Source organism: Protomyctophum parallelum, assembly GCF_964188405.1.
Source record: "Protomyctophum parallelum genome assembly, chromosome: 8".
NCBI classification, from domain to species: Eukaryota; Metazoa; Chordata; class Actinopteri; order Myctophiformes; family Myctophidae; genus Protomyctophum; species Protomyctophum parallelum.
Window position 1 is genome coordinate 48,751,477 of NC_139703.1, and position 21,965 is coordinate 48,773,441.

A 21,965-nucleotide genomic window follows, 5' to 3' on the forward strand; every position below is an offset into this window, starting at 1 on the left:
AGGTTAGTGGAGAGTGTCAGACAGCATGTGGCAAAGGCTCAAGAGAAACAGGGTCGCTATTACAATCTCAGGCGTGAGCAGGTCACATTTGAACCTGGGGATCTAGTGTGGATCAGAGACCACCCCCTGTCCAAAGCAGAAGCAGGTTTCATGGCCAAGCTCGCACCTAAGTGGAAGGGCCCTGCTAAGATACAGAAAAGGTTAGGCCCCGTCAACTATTCTGTGTCACTTCTAGGGCCGAAAGATCATAGTGATGTATATCATGTGCAGAACCTGAAGGCTTACTTTGGCCCCAAGGAGCCTCTTCCATTAGGGGAGGGGAATATGTAACATCTGTGCCCAGAGTCACATTGTTTTATGCATTTTTTGTTTGCTATGCACTATTTTCATCTATGTTATTATTTTCCACCTACCTGCCGCACTATGTGTTTTTTCTAGTTATCTGCTGGACTATGCCATGAGAAACCAGCTAGATACATGTGTTGCTATGGTAACAGAACAGGCAGTGATTGTGAAGCCCCGCCCACAGCTCACCTGGCTGATGGGGTGAGGGGCAATCACATTGTTTGGGCCACCTGGAGAGATTGAGTCTGGCAGTCCAGGGTGGAGGTGGAGAGAGACAAACACACAGGCTACACTGAGAAGCAAGAGGATTTATCCCAAGTCTTGCTATAGTAGTTTGTGGGATCGTTTGGATTTATACCCTTTGGAGAAGGAGAACTTTCTTTCCATTTTGGATTATTTCCCTGGAGTTTGGATTATTAGGAGGACGGACTTTGCGTACCGGGTGAAAGGGCGGTAAGAGCCGAGTAGACTTTCCACTACGCAACTTTGGAGCGGGTTCCATTTTGGATTTCTTTTTGTGGACATTTAAGTTAGCTTTGAACAGTGCCAGGACATTTGAACCTCACACCCATCCCTTTTGAGACAGTTTATTTTATTTCGATTTCATTTAAGTTGACTATTGTTATTGAAATTTTCATTTTGTTTTAAGTTTATTAAATTACAGTTAAACTTATTTACTGATTTCTTTAGTGATTTTATTCTGAACTGACCCACCACCTCCCTCATTTTTGCTATAATTGATTTATTTAATTGTTATTAGTGTAATCGTTATAATGTATGTGAATAAAAGTGGTAAAGCGTACCTCTGAGTCTGTCAGGACTGGCCAAGCTGTTGTCTTCTGCTGTCTGGTTGTTCTGAAGGTGAGCATCAATAACTTCTACACACACCACACACACACCAATCATTTAATAATAATATACATAGGTCACATCTCTTTTCAGTACAGATTCCAATAACATTTTCAGTCCGTAAGCACACACACCCAACCTAGCACACTAAATGGGACCCCCCCCCCCCCCCAAAAAAAAGGTACAATACATTAAAATATACAATGGACAAGTTCTAAGGCTGTCCAGATCAGATCAGCTCTTACCGTCAAAGTTGGTCAGTTTGTGGATTGAAGATCCTACAGCTGCTTTTAGTTGTTTGACCGCTGGAAGGAAAGATTTCACATTAACACAGTATATAAAAAGAATCAGCCATGACCTATTTGACCTGGGTATACATTTGTCTGACGGCAGATTCAACACAGCCAGAGGAACAGGAGTGAAGCTAGAGCATGAATGATGACGAGTTATTACATCCAAACAAAGAATAAAAGACAAGCCAATGAAAGAGATGACTAGAGAAATGTATGTCGAGTTACTAGGTGTACGAGAAGAGAAAATACAAAAAGCAAGTGAAAGACAAACAGAGGACAGGACAGCCTCGTTGAGCTGGAGCCAGGATCCAGCCATCTGAACACGTAAAAATGTTGACACATTTTTAAAAGCAGCACGCGGAATGCAAACTCTCGACCAATGTAGCAGTTTTTCCCTTTAATATTGTACCTTTAACAATTTTTATTTTTTTTGCTGCACCAACACAACGGAGACAAAAACACGCAAGAAAAGGGAAGCAGGGTCGGTTGAGTTATTTTTCGGCTGAGACAGAACTCAGCCAAAGACCCACTCTACCACTACTACGCCATTTTACTGGCAAATGTACAATCCCTGGACAATTATACCAAGTATGGAAGCATATCTAATTCCACCAGGAAACCAGGGACAATTAACTGCATAATTGTGTTTCGACTGACAGCCAGACAGCTGATTCTGCCTGCCATTCTACTGGCAAACTGGCAAAGTCTCGCGATAATTATGCCAAGTATGGGCCCATATCTAATTCCATCAGGAAATCAGGTACAACTGCATAATTTACATCATGCAGACATGGATGCCTGAGGGATCCCAGATTCATTGATCTGGCTACAGAGTTTCTCCGCGCCACGCGCAGACAGATCAAAGGCTCTCTCGTAAAGATCGGCTGAGAGGAGTATGTCTCATGATCAACAGTTTTTGGTGTAACCAAAGGAAAGCATACGGCTTAAGCAGTGGCATGCACAGATAGACACTAGGGGGTGCTAGAGCACCCCCTGCCCTTTTGGCAATTTTGCTCTTAAAAAAAGAAAAAAAAAAGTAAAGTTTTATTTATTTTTCTTAATTTGTAGTGTGTGGACCATGGTGACATTGATCAAATCTTGATTAAAAAAACGCTTCTACTATATTATTTAGGCCCCCCACAATCTAAAGCTATGTTTCTATGTCAGTGGTTCTTCGATAAATAAATAAAATAGCAGACCTACAAGCTCGTAGCGCGCCACTCGGTGGCGCGCTATGAGCTTGTAGATCTGCTATTTTTCAATAGCTAAAGCACCAAAATGGGTTCCCACTTCCCGCCCCAAAATGCGCTGCACAAGGTGCCCTTTTTTTCACTTGAGCACCTGCCCCTCTAAATTTCTGTGCACGCCACTGCCCTTAAGGCCTGCTGTTCCCGGATGTGATAGTAATGTGTTGACCATTCTGGCTAGTGGCTACCTGTGGATTTTACTGCAGTAATTGTTACTGTGTTGTGATACTAATGTGTTGACCATTCTGGCTAGTGGCTACCTGTGGATTTTACTGCAGTAATTGTTACTGTGTTGTGTACTGTACATCCCAATGTATGAATGAATGGATCATTGTAAAGCGCTTTGAGTAAGCACTCACATAAAAAAATATGCAATCCATTATTATTATCCCACGCAACAAGCCAGCATGGATTTAGCATTAAGGTGCATGAAACTCTAGGCAGATTTTGTGGTTTGATTTCCAGTTAAAGTTAATAATAAAAAAAGGGTAAAAACATGGCAGTCTGCCTAATAGCGGACATTAAAACGTGTGCCAATGTTTAAGCATTGTCAATTGGTCTTCATGAGTCTAACCAAACTGAAAATACCCATCAAGTGCATACTGTAATGACACTTTCCAAAAAAGTCAGTTTGATAAAAAAGCAGTTAATTAAGTCCTTGGCAGACATTGAGTTAAGTGGTATATCCCAACCAGTAAGTAACTATGGATTAACTGCAAATTTTCACACGGCATTCATGTGTGTAATACTGCCTACAACTCTGTGACTATGGCAGATACTTCATAAACATTCGGTCCAGACACTTAATGGCCGATTAGTTGTTGGCAATAAAATGATGGAAATGCATTGGACATTTTTAGGCAATACACGATACACTGGTGATGAGAAAATATTGTGAATACAGGATGGAGGTAGTCTTGCGTAGCCAGACGATATGAGATCTCAGCATACCAAAACGTCTGGGTACGTCTAAATTCAGTGTAACAAACCTTGTGCTTCGATAACCAATTCTGATACCGTACGTCCGTACCTAGTCTTGCAGTTGTAGTCTTGTATCAAGCCAGTAGAACCAATAGAGAGGCTATTGGACCATCATGAACATCAAGCTACAACTGTGCAGAAAGCCAGGATATCGGATCCCCAATATAAAGCAGCTGCCAGGCAGACAGGCTGTTGGTTTCAGCCTCTATATTGAATGTAGATGTCTCTAGACATTTTGGTAGGTGGAGATCACAGATCATCTGACTATGTGAGAGTAGGATGGAGGAACAGAGATGACCCGCCACCATGAATAGAAATAAAAGGTCCTCATTGTGTGTGTACTCACGTTGACAGTCTATAAGTTGTTGTATTCTAGTAGAATCTCCACCACTGTTTACATGACAGTTATCTAACAGAAACACAACTAGATATTACAGACAGATCCATTTGTCAACAAACACACATCTGTCAAGAGACAGAGCACAGCTTTCACACCGAACAAATCAATGCCATCATGAACATCAGGCTACAACTGTATGAAAGGGCAGGACATCGGAACCTAAAATAACATGCAGACAGACAGGCAGGCAGGCAGACAGGCAGGCAAGCATGCACGTCAGGCAGACAAGCATGCACGTCAGGCAGACAAGCATGCACGTGAGGCAGACAGACAGACATAACAGTCATGGCAGCAATGAATGTTTGACAGTCCTCTTTGTGTCCTCCAGGTTCAGTACAATTACGGATTCAATGGTATTATTAATAATGAATACATACAAATTAATCCAATTTTAGCATATGTCCATCAACACTGGATAGACAAGCTGCCATCAGCTGTAGTGCCATTATTATGACAAGTCCGACACAAAAAGAGGTAGACCAACATTCCAGTTGTTAAATTACTGTCATCTGCCATCATTAATATTATCATCATTATGAAATGACCACCAGCAGCCCAGTGATCTCATCTCGTCTGATAGTTAGATATAATCCGAGCGATGATCATAAAAAAAGTCCCACATCCCACAAAACCAAACAAACGTAGTATCTGATATCTCCAGATTATGATCAAACCATCATCCATTCAGAATCAGATTAGGTCCAAATAACCATCATCAGTATTACATTCTCCCTTTAGAGAAATTAAGGAATACGCCCACAAGATTTTCATATGTGATTGATTAGATATAATATAGATCATCCGTTTCTAATTTCATCCCAATTCCTGGAAAAAACTACCATCATCATCACACCATTAGCAGACCACCACCACCTCAACAGACAAAGACCCTTAACCCATTCTGACCTGAGATCAGATTCATACGAGGTTTCCACTGGACACACACTGGTCTGATGAACCCATTCTGACCTGAGATCAGATTCTAAAAATGTCAGTCGTTCTTCGATTTTTCAAAAAATAGCAGACCTACAAGCTCGTATCGCGCCACTCGGTGGCGCGATATGAGCTTGTAGGTCTGCTATTTTTCAATAGCTAAAGCATAACATGATGCTATAACACCAAAATGGGTGCCCGGTCAGAATGGGTTAAATTGTCCCAGATGATATCACTCTTAAAACTATCTACCATCATCATCATCATCATCATCATCTTCATCACCAGGCCCTTCATCTGTGTCTGAATCTTCCTCCTCTTCCTCCTGGTGTTTGTTCTGGTTCTCTTTGTCCTCTACAGACGGCATAACTAGACACACACATACACACACACAGCTGGCTTGTGACGCTCTCATCCAGAGAGACTTACATTATGTTCAGACACAAATCACATTTATTCACATTTTATTCAATTTGTTAAATTTAGCAATTAGACCGATTGATTTTTAAAAGTGTAGAGACTAGAGAGACAGAGGGGGAAGTGAGAGTGATTCAAACCCACAAGACAGAGATCCATGTGGTCACCACACCAGTTGTATTCTTCTGAATACATTTGTTAATACTCAATTTATATGCTAGTATCTTAATCATCTACAAGCACAGAGGAGAATACCAAGAGATAGATTTGCAACCACACAACCTAGGACCAATTAAGCTCAATTTCAAAACCAAGTCATAGAGTGATATCAATCTGTTTGTCTGCTATTAGAGAAATATATTTACTTCATTACCACCTCCACTGCAAAATGCAGTAACATTAACATTAAGGAGACAAACTAAACAACACTTCAGAATAGATATGCATTGACTACAGTTAGACCCAACTACTATTTTTAGACCCAACTCTAAACAATCACTATAGAAGATGGTATAAGATGATAATTATTTATTATGATTATGATTGTTATTATTTATCATTGACCTTAACACCAGAGGACATGTTAGGACTGTAGACAAGAAAAAGACATACGATGGAGATACAAAGAACAATCACACTTTCCACAGAACTGTATGGACGGACGGACGGTCAGAAAATATAATTAACCAAAGTTTAAAAGGGGGGGGGGGGGGGGGGGGGGGGAAACAAACAACCTCAGAGCCAGCAACACGAAGTAGTCATGCAGGAAGTGATCGTGCAAAGTTAGTGTATTAAAAGGAGAAGTGTCACCCAGATAGACGGTTATGACATTAGGTCACAGTGTCAACTCACCCAGACTGTTGTTTTCTTTGATACTTTTTTCTTGAATTTGTTCCAACCGAACTGGAAACAATAGCAGTTTCATAAGAGAACGCCAGTATCGTAAGGAGGTTTATAATATACTGACCAAACATACTAGAAACAAATCTATCGAGCAGGACATCTAAAAGATATCTGGTTAGCCGTCCAAAACGATGAGAGCACTGAGCGGCGACGCCCTGTGAAAGGCTGAGATACATGCGGGAGGCACTTGTTTTGGTTCACTCATCATCCTGCTGATGTGCAAATGCGTGATTTTTTTAACCCATTCTGAACGGGCACCCATTTTGGTGTTAGCATTACGTTATGCTTTAGCTATTAAAAATCACACACGTGTGAACTGAGTGGTGCAATTCACCCCCCCCCCCCCCCCTCTCTCTCTCTCTCTCTCTCTCTCTCTCTCATTAGAGACACAGCACCTACCCTCTCTGTTTCTGGCGCCCCCTACTGGTATAAATAAGTCACATACTCGTGCTCATAGTTACAGGTACACAGGTACACGGACATTGCAAGCTGGATGTAGGAGTGGTTGCACCACTCAAAAAATAGCAGATCTACAAGCTCATAGCGCGCCACCGAGTGGCGCGCTACGAGCTTGTAGGTCTGCTATTTTTTGAAAAATCGAAGAACGACTGACATTTTTAGAATCTGATCTCAGGTCAGAATGGGTTCATCAGACCAGTGTGTGTCCAGTGGAAACCTCGTATGAATCTGATCTCAGGTCAGAATGGGTTAAATCACTTAACACGGCAGTGCAGGTGCACAGACAACGGGGCCTTGAAGCGTGCCGAGCAGCCAGTGCCATCCGAGCCGGCAAGCTGTGATGGACAGTTATTATGCGAACCAAAAGGAGCTCAACTTGCTTGGGAATCACTCGCATGCATCAGTGTGATTCAATGTGATTCAACCGATTTACAATTATTTCACCTGCTTGTACGTTTCCCTCTATTACTGTATAACTTCACCTGTGTTTGGTTTAGTTAAAGGTATATTCAGTGATTTCACTTAATTCAAATATCACTTATTTTTTTGTTTTGTTGTGATAATCCTCTCTACTATAGTGTGCCGACCATATAAGGAGTTCCTCCCTGTCCCCAGTTAACCCCTGGGGGTCAAAGAACCTTAGGTTTCGTTTTTGGCTCTCTATCCTGATTGGATGAAAGGCTGGAGGATGGAGTGAAATCACTGAATATACCTTTAAGTGTTATTCAACCCTGGTTTATGACACAATGTCCTCCCAGCATTTTAAACGAGTGACCTTTTAGCCGGTTGTGAGGAGGATGCACAAATATGCGAACATAATGACCCGTCTGTGTTCAGTGTTCATTTGTGTACGTGTCAGGAGTGTGTGCGTTACCCTGTAAAGCTGTCAGTCTCTCATTAGTGAAGTCGTTGTCAGCCTGCAGGGCTTCGATACGCGCCTGCAGAGCCTGTTCCTTCTCCTCCATCTCTCCTATCCTCTGTTCCAACTCCTTCTTCTCCATCTCTCCCCTCTGAGACAACTCCTCCTGCTGGCCCTCTGCTACCTGCAGACAGACAGAAGGCAGAGAGACAAAGTCAGAACAAATATGTATACTGTTCCCTAGACAGTAGACACTATAGTCAACATCCTTAAAGGGCTTCATTGCTGTTGATCTGAAATACAAAGCCTAATACTGACCTGTGTCACCTATAACACACGTGCACACTTGTAGCTTTGTAACTATACCCCATGGAGTATCAGGTTACAGAAAAAAAGAACAAAAGTAGTTTCACTGTGGTTGTACTGTATCTATTTAAGCACTCTTTAAGCGCTCTTGCCCAAAACAATTACGTGTTCGCACATAACGCTTATAGAAATGTTTTAATTAACTGCATATTAAAGCCATAAAAAAAACATTTCTAGGAAATGTTTGAAATTGAAGTTGTTTTTCTTGTAATGGGTCAATATTGTGTTTATTTCATGGCCTTCCCCCTAGTTCCACCCTAGTTTTTTGTTATTATAATTTCTTTTGCCTTTTTCGCTTGTTGTTATGCCAATGTATTGCTCCCGACACACGTGTGTGTTGTCACTGTTGTTGTCACTGCTATTCTATGGAATACTACTAGCCCCCACCGCTAGGACGTAGAGCCTTTGTCCTACTCCTCCCGCCAAGCACTCCCTGCTGACAGACGTCGCCCCAGTCCGTAGGACGGTAGGAATACGTAGTGGCAAATATCACCCACCCAAAGAAAACACATTTTTACTGCACTCCAACCTTGGATTACCTAGAATGCAATTTACGGTTCTTTTTATCCTTTAAACTAATTTGTATCCTTTGAATATTGGTTTTAAAATGTTGTTTAAAGGTTTTATGACATTAATTTTCTTTTCTTTTTCTTTTTTCTTTTAGGTTTTATGACCTCAATTACACCCAAAAAACCTGAACTTTGAACAGTCAGTGGATTTTCTGTGGTCTGAAGTTTTCTTTGGGGTTTTTTGGGCCTTTTGAGCTACAATGAAAACAGGCAACACAGTGAAACAGTGACATCTGCTGGCAAATCCCATTGACATATATGGGATTTGCAGTAAGTGATGTCACTTACTGCCGGCAAATCAGAGCACATGTTTGAGCCAGAAAACCCCAGATCACAGAAAATCTACTGAATGTTAAAAGTTCATGTTTTTTGGGTGCAATTGAGATTAGAAAACCTAAAAAAAAAACAAGAACAATTCCAAAACCTTCTTTTTAATGTCACAATCCCTTTAAAGTTTCCACATAGTTTCTCCGTGTACACTACCTTGATTTTGTCGGTGAGTTCTTTGATCTGATTGATGGCAGCATTGTATTTATTGGCCAGTTCTCTGAGCTCTTCCTGAGAACGCTCCGACATCTCTTTAAGGTGAGTACATTCATCTTCTGTATTACTGAGAGACCGCTGTAGACAGAGAGAGAGAGAGGGAGACAGAGATGCAGAGCGACAGGAGACGTTTGATGTGGGAACTCTTCCCCATCTGTGGATATTATAGTACATTTTCATGGCCTCCTCAAAATAGAACTAGAAAAAGTGCCCTTCTGGGCACAGGTCTCCACCAGGTTATCCACAGATCCGTGCATTTAGAGGTAAAAACACTTTTCGGCCAGTTATAGCGCCACCTTGAGGCTGAGTTGAAATTGTTCATGTGGCATTTCGTCCTCGGCCTAGTGGGAATGTGGGTGCACAATTTCACGGAAATCACGCGATGTGTTCATGATTTGCAGCATTTTGTTTGAAACTGAGCACTCCTGTGGACTTTGGAAGCCAATCTTAACCAATCAGGATGGAGTCTGAGAAATCTGAAAGACCGGTTTGGTTGAATGGCTCTAGAGAGACTGTGTACCAATTTGCGTGATGTTTGGACAAAATCTGTAGGTGTGCTGTGCAAAAACCTGTTTTGCACAAAGCGGCCTCCTGGTGGCGCTATAACAGGCCGTTCTGGAAAGTTTGGGGCAGAGGTTCATGGTTGGCATCCAGGGAGTGTGTGTGCAAAATTTGGCATCGACCGGGTTAACGGTGGCTGAGATTAGCTGGTCACGGACGGACGGACGGACACACGGACACACGGACGGACGGACGGAGTGCAAAACATACTCTCCCCATGCCTTCGGCTGGTGGAGACAATGATAGGATTCAAGTTTATGTAAATGGTAGCAGTACAAAACATTATAGTAGTACCTCTACTTCAGAGAGCTTCCGGACCACCTCTATTTTCTCCTGTAGAACTCTTCTGAGTGACTCCTTTGCAGTTGTTTCATAGTTATGTTTGTCTTCCTGTAGAGCCAGCAACTCCTTACGAATACCCTCCTCTGTCTGGGACTGAGAGATGAGGAAAACTTTAACCATTTTTAATATATTGCATGCACATGTCTCTGTCTCCTGGACACATCTTATGATTTCTTATGATTACCAAATCGTAAGAAACACAAATTTAGCAACACACACGTCTTCTGTCATCCATAACGCACAAACACAACAATGGCCATCTTTAACGAGCGCAAATGTAATATTGGAGAATACAGTGGAGAGTGCACTTGGCAGCATAATTTGAACAGTTATACAGTACTGTATATGGATTACACAGGTTCTTGTAGTTGTAAATCTGCCACAAATCGTCATGTCACTCCTCCATTGCAGCATTGTGCACACATTCTCACATCTTAACATTTTGGACGATTTCCCTGTGAGTTTTATGAATACAGCTCATGCATGAAATATCAGTCAATGGATATTGCACCGCTTACTTAGTAGGAGTAGGACTGTTGCCTTAAGAAGTTTCAAATACTTACATTTAAAACAGACCTCTGTCTGCTTATCTGCCGTTTATCAATTCAGCTGCACAAAATGTTCTCCTCTGTTTTAGGTTATAGAATCACAGTTGTATAGCTGTACCAGAGCAAGTTAGAATTCAACTGAAGTTGAAATGTAGGTGCGTTCTGTTCCTGGTGCGTTCACTCCATTGAGCAAAACTTGGAGTACAAGAATTTGGGACTGTCTGCAGTGTTGCTGCATTGCATGCATGAGACAATAAACCACTTGAGTTAATGAAAGATGTATTGTTCTTGGCTGCCAGGCTGCCAACAGGTCATTGCATAGCCTCTAAAAGGTAAATACTGAAAAATGCATAGGATCTCTTTGGGAAATGTTTCTTATCTTCTCATAAGTATGCACGTTTGGGTGCCTGAGTATAAAGTCAGTACATTCAACGCCACAATGCATACAAAAAACATGTTGAACCCAGGGGGGGCAGAGAAGCCAATAGTGTCTTGACGCCAGTAGGAAATCCTGACTTCCTGAAAGTTCATATAATGGCCTGTTGTGGCGCCGTCATTGGGCCCAAAAAACCCCATAGCTCCATTCACCTAGACTGTATTACCTTAATAAACATGGTCATGAATACTTTCTGCTTCCAGTCACCTTGAACCAGACCTTGCTGGAAGTATGAATCAGTAGTTTGATGCATTGTAATTATCTGGCCTTGCGTAATTGGTACAAGCTTTTTACAAGTAGGTGGTGCTATGACTGTAACTCAATATTGCCATATGCTCCATGACTATTAACAAGTTTGATAATTTCCCATCGTGACGGCTTTTACACTGCATATGCTTATGAAAAAGGTTACAATGTTACAAAGTGCTTTACATAAAATAATAAGAGAATAATTTAGAATGTACCGGTAACTCATAATTCGATAAAATTAAATAGATTTTGATCAAATAGGTTTTAAAAAGGCATGTATTGCAATTGAATTAGCAAGAGTAAGCTCCTCAGTCTTACAGCAATTAACTCCAGCTGGTTCTTGCTTGAGGATCACAGGCTGCCCACAGGCTTATAACTAAATTGTAATTAAAGTGCCATTAAAGTAAATCAGTAAAGCCTGTCCTAAAACAGACAGGAAACCTGTATAGGGAAGTGAAGATATGAGTAATCATGTATGTAAGCAGTTGACGGAGCATGACTGTCACCTTAGAGTAAGCCTGCAGTTGACTCCCCATCACCTCCAGTCTGGACAGCAGACGGTCCTCATCAATCAGAGCCTGACAGACACAGACAGAGGGGTCAGAGTTCATCTGAGGAGGCTATGTGTTAGCTGTATGATACCATGTACTACCTAGTTGATATACATGCATTTAGCATGCAGGGTTTAGTAAATAATAGGTACTACTACCTCTTAGCTCTACTGCAGCTGAGCTACTAAAGACTCAAAAGCATATAAGGGGGTTGCAAATGTAATAGTATGGTAGTGTGTGTAATACCTGCCAGCTGCTTTCTGAAGCCTCCTGTGTTGTAGCTAAGAGGCGCTGTAGCGTCGCCAACTTCTGCTCCAACATCTGCTCTCTGTGTAAGGCCTCCTAGAGAGAGAGAGAAAAGGTGTAACCACCAAAGTGGACCAAGATCAGAAACGTTTGACACACACATTGGGCCTCATTCACAAAGCGGTTTGTAAATGATCTATAATTTGGTGTATTGTGACGTAAAGAAAAGGTAAGTAAAGTAAGTAAAGCCTTTGTGCAATGAAAAGGCGTATAAAGCCTTCATTTGTGCAGATCACAGGTGTATCATATGATGATCATGTGATTTCTTTATTACACTGCACAGTAGGTAGGCACTCAACAATGTACTATAAATGCAGTGTACTGACAGTAGACAGTGTGAACAGTCACCCACTGCCAGTGTTTGTCTCTGTATGATAGACAGCAGTAGTAAATATAGTGTCGTTGCAGTGAATGACCAGTAGGTGTCAGTGTGTTACCTGTAGATACTGGGAGAGCTGGAATAGTTCCTGAGAATACATACTGGGAGTATTGGCAGCAACCTGGAAGGAAGGAAGGAAGGACACACATATTCATAAACAATTTGGAACTGTATAGTATATGATAATAAAGATGTGTGCGTGTGTGTGTGTGTGTGTGTGTGCGCGCTCTCTTTAGAACAGTTAACTACATTACAGAACTGGTTCAACTCTAATCACACATCCACACACACCCTCTCCTGGTCTACATTCCTCATAGTAGAGCTATCTGAGACACAAGACACATGACTGATCCGAGTCTGGCTCTCATTTCATCTGAGAACAAACTCAACAGTGTTATAAAACAGATAGTTATTAAACAAGTCAGACCGACTGACAGACAACTAGAAAAAGTGTGGTCTCCGCCAGGTCAGGTAGGTTATTGTGGCCTCCTGGTGGAGCTATAATAATTGGCCAATGTGAAAGATATAGAAAGGTAGACAACTCCTTCGGCTCTGGGGCAAAGGAGGCACAGAAGGGGACGTTCGGTAGGCCAATCAAAGGCAATGTAAACGTTTGTTTTCTCTTGCCAATAAAGCTTGTTTGGTTTTATTCGTCCCTAGTAGGAATGTTTACATAAATTTACATAAATGGCTTTGATTTGAGGCATTTTGTACTACAGAGATGTTAGTCAGTGGTGTGCACGCAGGTGTATGTGTATGGGTGTCGCAAGCAATTACATATATACACACACACACACACACACTGTACTGTCTTACCTTGTCTACAGGTAGTGGTAAAGGAGCCTGGATTACACTGAGAGAGACATGCAGAGACAGACAGGGACAGGATCAGTTACCATGGGAACAGCAGCAGCAACAATGACCATTTTTACAGTCAACACAACAAATAAAAGTGGCGTCAGATACAGTACTGTATTATACTGCATACTACAAGCAGTCATCAGCTTTTCCAGCAACACCGGGATTATTGCACGGACAATATGTTTCTTAGCGACGCATCAAATCAGTGTTCAGTTTTCGGCACCCAGCATTGGTTAGGTTATTGCATGGGTGACCGACCATGAAACCGCTGTCTGGGACCTCCCCACCCAGTACTCTCCCTCTCTGATACAGCTCTGGACTAACACACAACTTCCCTACGGCTGTCCCTGCCCCTCTACCTCGCTCTGGTCACACACACACACACACACACACACACACAAACTACATCAACTGTTGACAAACAGTGATTTGTGCTGCTGATATTGGGCTCGGGCATGTCAACTATAAGTTACATGAAATATAGTGTAAATGTAAATTCCGTCAACTAAAACTGACGAAAAATGTTTGTCGACTACCTCTTTTCACTTACGAAAACTAAACAAAAACTGAATGAAAACTAAGCTCTGATGACTAAAACTAAGATTAAATATTTTAACAATTTCATCAACAAATACAAACTAGACTAAAATGTTAGGGAGGGATTAGTGTGCAGGTGTCACACTCCGAAACTAGCCGATCTATAAGCTCACAATGTGTTGCAGCACGATGCGTTGTGAGCTTGTAGATCGTCTATTTTAGGCACAGCCACACAGGTAAGTATAAATCGGGCATTACGACTAAATCAATAACAGGTGAGATGAATAATGAATAGTCTGTCCATAATAATTATCCTAATGTATAAATTATAGATATTAAAGGGTTCAGGACAGATAGGCCTTTTCGGGGAGGGGTCACAATAAATGATGGACTTGGATGGTTCTTCGTCTCTCAACTGCTGTAGATTTAATCAACTGTAGATTTAGTAGACTAAAATCATATGATATTTAGTCGACTAAAATCATATGATAATAATTTTTTAGTCATGTCAAATGTTTTAGTCTACTTTTAGTCGACTAAACATGATGTTTAGTCGACTAAAAGTAGACTAAAACATTTGACGTGACTAAAAAATCTAAATAAATCTAAATGTGCTGTCAAAGTCACAACACAGATAGAGTGCCATAATTAAACGGCTACAGGGTGTCTTTACTGAAACCAAGTGGAGCTTCTGGCATAAGGGAGGTGCTACTGTGGAATGGCCTTGGGATCACCAAAAAGATCAGTAGTGTTAACCCATTCTGACCTGAGATCAGATTCATAACGAGGTTTCCACTGGACACACACACACTGGTCTGATGAACCCATTCTGACCTGAGATCAGATTCTAAAAATGCCAGTCGTTCTTCGATTTTTCAAAAAATAGCAGACCTACAAGCTCATATCGCGCCACTCGGTGGCGCGCTATGAGCTTGTAGATCTGCTATTTTTCAATAGCTAAAGCATAACATGATGCCAACACCAAAATGGGTGCCCGGTCAGATCTGGCAATCTGCCTATTACATCATGAGATACCTTGTGGGCAAAAGCTGACATTTTAGTCTTTGAGGAAAAGTCTGCTGGAGTGTTTTCAACCCCTTTTACATCAAGGCCCATTATTTATTCTGCATTTGAGCCATGGACCACCATTTCATGAGATTTAGCCTCTCAGACCCAAAACTTATTATAATATTTTGTTGTCGTTGGATAAGATTTTGTCCACAATAAGAGACAACAGGCAAACATTGATCAATTAACAATCATTCTACATTCTCAAATTGTGTAGACTTCTTGTAAATTAACCCATTCTGACCTGAGATCAGATTCATAGCGAGGTTTCCGATGGACACACACTGGTCTGATCAACCCATTCTGACCTGAGATCAGATTCTAAAAATGTCAGTCGCTCTTCGATTTGTCAAAAATAGCAGACCTACAAGCTCGTATCGCGCCACTCGGTGGCGCGATATGAGCTTGTAGATCTGCTATTTTTAAATAGTTAAAGCATAACATGATGCTAACACCAAAATGGGTGCCCGGTCAGAATGGGTTAAGTAATGCAGTTTTTTTTTTACAACAATCTAACTCTTGAGCATAAAATGATTCGCCATGTTATGCTCTCAAGAGTTAAAGGTCTATAAGGGCTAGAGGAAAGCTCAAACTAATATTTTGGTCATAACATTATTTTATATCTGATTAAACAACAACTAAACCTCCCCTTTGAAGTTTGATCCCAGTAAATAAACCCATAAAAACATGGAGCTAAATTGCGTAATTGTGTCATTAAAACATGAATAGTTATGATCCTTAGGAAATAAAGGGTTAATGCAATGTTTTGCTGCTGGCATTAAAATTAAGATAATTCTGTTAATCTGTAACTAGAAATAGAAACAGAGAGAGAGCTAATCAAACTACCATGAGTAGAAGTGTAGGGATTGAATGAAACAAACTTGGATATAAGAGGTAGATACTTCATATGTATTTCTATATGAAGCACAGCAACTTTCCCGGAAGAGAAGAAGTTGCATAGAAATAAAAAACCAATGAATACTGCCATACTGCTCAGAGAGAATACATGCATAAATATATATTTGTATTGTTTTGTATATCTAAAACACAACACAAAGCATATATACATGGACATGCAAGATTGCATGACTAAACACAAATAAATATGAGCGTACACACACACCCACTCCCAAACACAGAAGGTCATTTAGCAGACTATACAAATGCTACACTATTTACAACACTGATAATTTACCTGTCAGCTGCCACTGCAGTGTCTATCACAGGTTTGAGTCCAGACCTTCTCTACGTAACTCAACTACCTAGGACAAACACCCTTTTATTCGGCTCCTTTTCCTCCTCTCCCAACAGCTGATCTTTCTCTTCTTCACTTCCGCAGACTATCTAAAACGCCACCGCTCCTCCCTACCTCCTGGCACACTTAATGATAAGGAACAAGCCCCTCCTTCCTCATTTCTCTGACCCTCCTCTGCCTGGAAGACATGGATGTTTGTTGGATTAGTAGCCCGGAGAGGAGCGATTGGGTGGAGTTTGTTTTTACATCGTAACTGGCTTTTAGCAGGCCAAAAGGAAATATGCCCGCCCACTTGGGACAAACAGGGTTTGAAAACGCATAACTGCATAACTGCATGACCGTGTGACTCTGCAATGGTGAACTAGTTTGTGTCAGGTGATAACAGATATGGAGAATACCAGCCTGTTGTAAACAGACGCACTATTAAAACTGAAACCACGTGTGACTGTGCGCACAGCCGCACACACACACACACACACACACACACACACACACACACACACACACACACACACACACACACACACACACACACACACACACACACACACACACACACACACACACACACACACACACACACACACACACACACACACACACAAAGATAAATTCCATGCTGTGTTATCACAATGTTTGTGAAGTTAGGTTCCAGTCTTAGGAAAGTCTATATCAGGGGTTCCCAAACTTTTCAATGTCAAGGAGGGGGCAATTACTACCAATATTATTCTATTGCGAAACACAGCCTTATTCTGTGAAAATACATCGTTTTGAAATGTAACTTCCTGAAGTGCGCATGGTTCTTTATTTTTCCCCGTGTTTACTTTTGCACCATAGGTAGCAATCATTAACCCATTCTGACCTGAGATCAGATTCTATACGAGGTTTCCACTGGACACACACTGGTCTGATTAACCCATTCTGACCTGAGATCAGATTCTAAAAATGTCAGTCGTTCTTTGATTTTTCAAAAATAGCAGACCTACAAGCTCGTATCGCGCCACTCGGTGGCGCGATACGAGCTATTTTTAAATAGCTAAAGCATGACATGATGCCGACACCAAAACGGGTGCCCGGTCAGAATGGGTTAAGCGGTTCCAAAATTAAACAAAATAGCAATATTTTAACCGGTTACAAATGTCTTAATTGTTACCGGCTAAAAAGCTAACCATTAATTAACATCCCTCCCTAATTTGTAATTATGGATGAAAACCTGGAATGAAGACGGCATGACAGCAGATGGTGCAGAAACACAAGTCAATGGATGCACACACATACACACCAACATGATGTATAGTCATTTAGAGCAGCTGACCATAAGCACATACAGATGGGAAACCACCGGTACAGTAACGACTCCATACTGGGTCAACTGATGGTCCGATATTGACCATATGACTGTACACAAAGCGCAATGCCTATGCGTTTCCATCCTACACACACCCATTATCGCTCATACACAAGCACACACATAACAGGCACTCCCCCCCCCCCCCCCCCCCAGTCAAACTATATACAATTCTGCATGCCGTAAAACTTTGTTGTATTAAATGTCTGTTTTCAGTTATTTTACCGTAATTTTCACATTCAACATTCATGTATTTTAACCCATTCTGGGCGGGAACCCCTTTTGGTGCATTATGTTACACTTTAGCTATTGAAAAATAGCTAAAATGTGGCAGAAATCTTTGAATATATATTCTTTCAGAGTGAACGTTTTTAACTCAAATCTTTGCTTCAGGGGGTGTCCCTGGAACAACATGTTTTCAGATGGGGGTCCGCGGCCAAATACAGATTATTCTGTGGGTCCTTGACATGAAATATTGAGCACCACTGATATAGAAACATAGGTATTTCAGAAAACCGTCATGATTTAGAAGACATTTATTAGGCCTAAATGGGTTAAATATTCTGTAACTGTAATATCCTTTGTCAGTCCTGGGTTAAAAACACACACACACACACACACACACACACACACCTATTCACTGTCCTCCAGTCAAATTACAGACTGAGTGACTTCCGACATCAAGTACACGAACACTAATCACATCACTATACAACAAATGCGTGCCGTGTCTGTATGTGTCGAGTGTGGGTGCTTGCAATCATTCTGCCAGCATGCAGAGCTACTGTAGTAGTCTGACTGAATTACTCCCACGGGATCAATAAAGGTGTGTGAGTGTGTCTTGTCTTGTCTGACTGAAGAGAAGCTTTAGTCAGTACACACACACACACACACACACACACACACACAAATCATAAAACTGAACTATGTTAAGAGTGAGCCACTGAGAATGTTGTATTCTCAATAATACTAAACAATTAGAATCTATATCACTCAAAAGCATTAAAAATAAATAAAAGATGAATCAAATATTGCTGTCTGTGTCTCCCCAATCAGAGATATTAGAGATTGGGTTAATTTAGGTAATGAAAACTGTCTTGCACACTTGGATGAAATCTTAGTGACAGGTGCATTGGTGCATGTACATATCGTACAATTATAAATAATGAAATAAAAAGAATAAACGCGGACCATCGTCACTTGCTCAATAAAGAAAGATATTTAATCTTGCAATGCAACGATTCAGTCAAGGACCTTCAGAATGGATCATTGTGAAACACTAAAGATGATGGTACCGACAGCATAAGATGATATCTAACCAATTAATGCACCAGTCTGTATATCTTGAATAAAATCCATCAATCATCATGGTGAATAATACTATGGTATTTTATCACGTCACCCCAAAATGAGCTGTCAGACACCGCTAACTCATTCAGAACAATCTGTAACAAACAGTTAAAGTATTCAATCAATCAACACGGCTACTAGAACAAGGAAAGCTTAACACGTGACACAAATGGAACCGTGTCCTTTGGATATATTGATTTAGGGGCAGCGGTGGCCAAACGGTTTGCGGAGCGGTCTTGATATCGGAAGGTCGCTAGTTCGTATCCCCGGACCGGCACGTTAAAATTACCACCGTTGAAGTGCCCTTGAGCAAGGCATTGAACCCATACCATGAAATGTTCTATGAGCAGGGCCTGGCTGTAAACAAGTGCTTGAGTCCAGTTACCCTGGGTAAACATGGTAACTTTGCTTACTTTGGATATATGAAATGTAAATGATGTCAGAACTTCAAGACAGTAGTCTTGACTTGTTAGTCACAAATGTACTTAACAAGATGGTGCCCGAGGGAATTGCCTTGTTAAAACGCTACTTTTGAGTTCTCACCAATAAAAACAAATGAAAACAGTTTCACGACATGTAGCACTAGCCAATATCAATGATTCATCTTTTTAGCATGAGGCAATTGGAATACCGGTAATTAACAAATTAAAATTGGCCCATATAAGAAGACAGTACTTACTCAGCTCGTCTGCGTGCCTCTATTCCATCTGGTAGAAAGAGTTTGATAGTCGACACGATACAGCCATGAGTCACTGGATGGAATAAAACATTATTATGATTATCATTATTATTGTCAGCAATCTAAAACTACAGGTGAATTATAATTCTTATTGCCATTTGTATCTCAGTTTATCGCCTCTTGTAACATGTTTGTGTGTGTTGTATATTATCAGTCATGTCAGAGATAGCATGTTTAACTTTGTTACGTATGTGTCTGACCTTTGCGTGTGTTCTCCGTGACATCAACTCCAAACTGGATGATGTCGCCAGAGAGAACCTCGCACGGCGGGCTCTCCTCCGAACCGCGACTCAAACGCTGGCTGTTTATAAACGTTCCATTACTGCTCTTTGTGTCCTGCAGGTAGAACTATAGAACAGACACACAACACAGACAGAACACATCGGAATGAGCACAGAACATAGCAGAACCCAGACTTTATAGAATATATAACCTAGACGATTTCAAATCAAGACTCACAACAAGATGAAACGATTTCAGTAGTGGTCAGTGGTCACTAAGTCTCCATGCTGAATCAAACCATATTGAATGGAAACTACATTGTACTCGTTGCATTTTGTCTTGTTGTGAATCTTAGATCTGAACACTGCACGTTTTAGAATGTTTACAATAAACATTATTTTGTAAGGTGTCTCATCTCATCTCAATATAATAAAATGAAAACACAATCTCTCCCCTCATCCCTCTCATATCATCTGTCTTCTCAGTTCTCTCATAATCTCTCCCATCTCTCCTCACCTCATTTCTGCCCTCATCACACCCCTGCCCAGTCCCCATCTCTCTCCCATCATGTCTCATATCATCTCCCCTGATCTTTCTTATATCATCTCCCCTGATCTTTCTGATATCATCTCTCCTCCCCTCATCTCTTTCATACTGTCTCTTTCCTCTTTTCTCTCATTCAGATTTGATTCAATCCAGTGATAACTGATAACTCACAAAGCAAATCCGATAGGCTGAATGTAAAATAAACACACACAAGCCAGCATATAGTCACCCAGATCAGCACACAGAGTTAAAACAGACACAAACACACAGTTGACAGTTCCCTCCTGTCCCCATGGTAACTCAGAAGCAGGGACCTAACTATAGAGGCTTTCACATAGCAACATGCGGTCACGCACGCACACGAATGTGTGCACAACTGTATACGAACATGCATACAAGCCATCCAAAAATAATAATAACACAGTAAACATTTCAAAAACAGGCCTGAAAATCCACCTTTCAGTAGGAGAGGAAATAATCACTTCCACCTTAGACAGGTCAGGTGCGACTGTAATTCTTCTTCCACACACGTACAATCGTATTTATATTTTGTGATATTGAATTGTGTTATTTTTTCCAAGTCATTTTTATGAATTGATTACACAGGACCCGAATGGAAACAAGACCGCAAGGACTTTTTTGTGCTATCCTTTTAGACCAAGTGTTTGACTATACTCTGTTGCCGTTTACACTTTGTCTATTAATAAAAGTATTCAAAAAATCAATCATACAATGCAATGATTATGGCTTTCAGACACACTATAGCTATGTATGTATTATGTATGCGTGCATGGCATGTAAGTGCGTGTGTACTGTCTGTCACTATTTAAGACTCAGGATCAGGGAGGGACTGAATTAACATTTAAAGTCTCCTGTGATGCACTGTCATGTGGCAGTCAATCAAGTCAACCAACTTAACCCATTCTGACCTGAGATCAGATTCATACGAGTTTTCCACTGGACACACTGGTCTGATGAACCCATTCTGACCTGAGATCAGATTCTAAAAATGTCAGTTGCTCTTCGATTTTTCAAAAATAGCAGACCTACAAGCTCGTATCGCGCCACTCGGTGGCGCGATATGAGCTTGTAGATCTGCTATTTTTAAATAGCTAAAGCATAACATGATGCTGACACCAAAATGGGTGCCCGGTCAGAATAGGTTAAACATAGACTAGGGGTTGACAATGAACAGCATTTTCTAATGGCTGTCTGGCTCCAGTGAGTGACTTTCCAAATGTACATACAATACATTTCTAACTACAGTATGTTGTTGAGGTGATTTCGGCTCCGGGGCCAACTATAGTGGCATACCGCCACCGGTTTCCTGTTCCAGTTATTTCCCCACATCTTTCCAGTTCTACAGTAATTTGCTAATTAATAAGCTATTCATAACGAAGCTATGGGAAAATGAATTGGAACAGTCAGTAAAATGGATATAATATGTCACCGTCTGAATTGTACCATGGACAAATCAGGCTTAATAGTATGTATGTGTCTATG

The 21,965-nt window shown here is 41.0% G+C and overlaps 1 protein-coding gene across 3 annotated transcripts in view; it reads right to left on the reverse strand.

Moving 5' to 3' along the window:
* slmapa (sarcolemma associated protein a) overlaps nucleotides 1-21,965 on the reverse strand; it is a 54,363-nt gene that overhangs the window by 23,856 nt on the left and 8,542 nt on the right. For 2 of the 3 annotated variants that reach the window (XM_083772028.1, XM_083772029.1), the window contains exons 3-15: nucleotides 19,895-20,042; nucleotides 19,635-19,707; nucleotides 13,353-13,389; nucleotides 12,595-12,657; nucleotides 12,098-12,193; nucleotides 11,807-11,878; nucleotides 10,020-10,160; nucleotides 9,105-9,242; nucleotides 7,702-7,870; nucleotides 6,318-6,368; nucleotides 4,062-4,124; nucleotides 1,440-1,499; nucleotides 1,149-1,223 (exon numbers count right to left, since the gene is read on the reverse strand). In XM_083772028.1, coding sequence (XP_083628154.1) covers nucleotides 1,149-1,223; nucleotides 1,440-1,499; nucleotides 4,062-4,124; nucleotides 6,318-6,368; nucleotides 7,702-7,870; nucleotides 9,105-9,242; nucleotides 10,020-10,160; nucleotides 11,807-11,878; nucleotides 12,098-12,193; nucleotides 12,595-12,657; nucleotides 13,353-13,389; nucleotides 19,635-19,707; nucleotides 19,895-20,042 — 1,186 coding nt within the window. Of the gene's footprint in view, nucleotides 1-1,148; nucleotides 1,224-1,439; nucleotides 1,500-4,061; nucleotides 4,125-6,317; nucleotides 6,369-7,701; nucleotides 7,871-9,104; nucleotides 9,243-10,019; nucleotides 10,161-11,806; nucleotides 11,879-12,097; nucleotides 12,194-12,594; nucleotides 12,658-13,352; nucleotides 13,390-16,197; nucleotides 16,305-19,634; nucleotides 19,708-19,894; nucleotides 20,043-21,965 lie in introns of those variants that run through there. The other variant, XM_083772030.1, reaches the window with a different exon arrangement.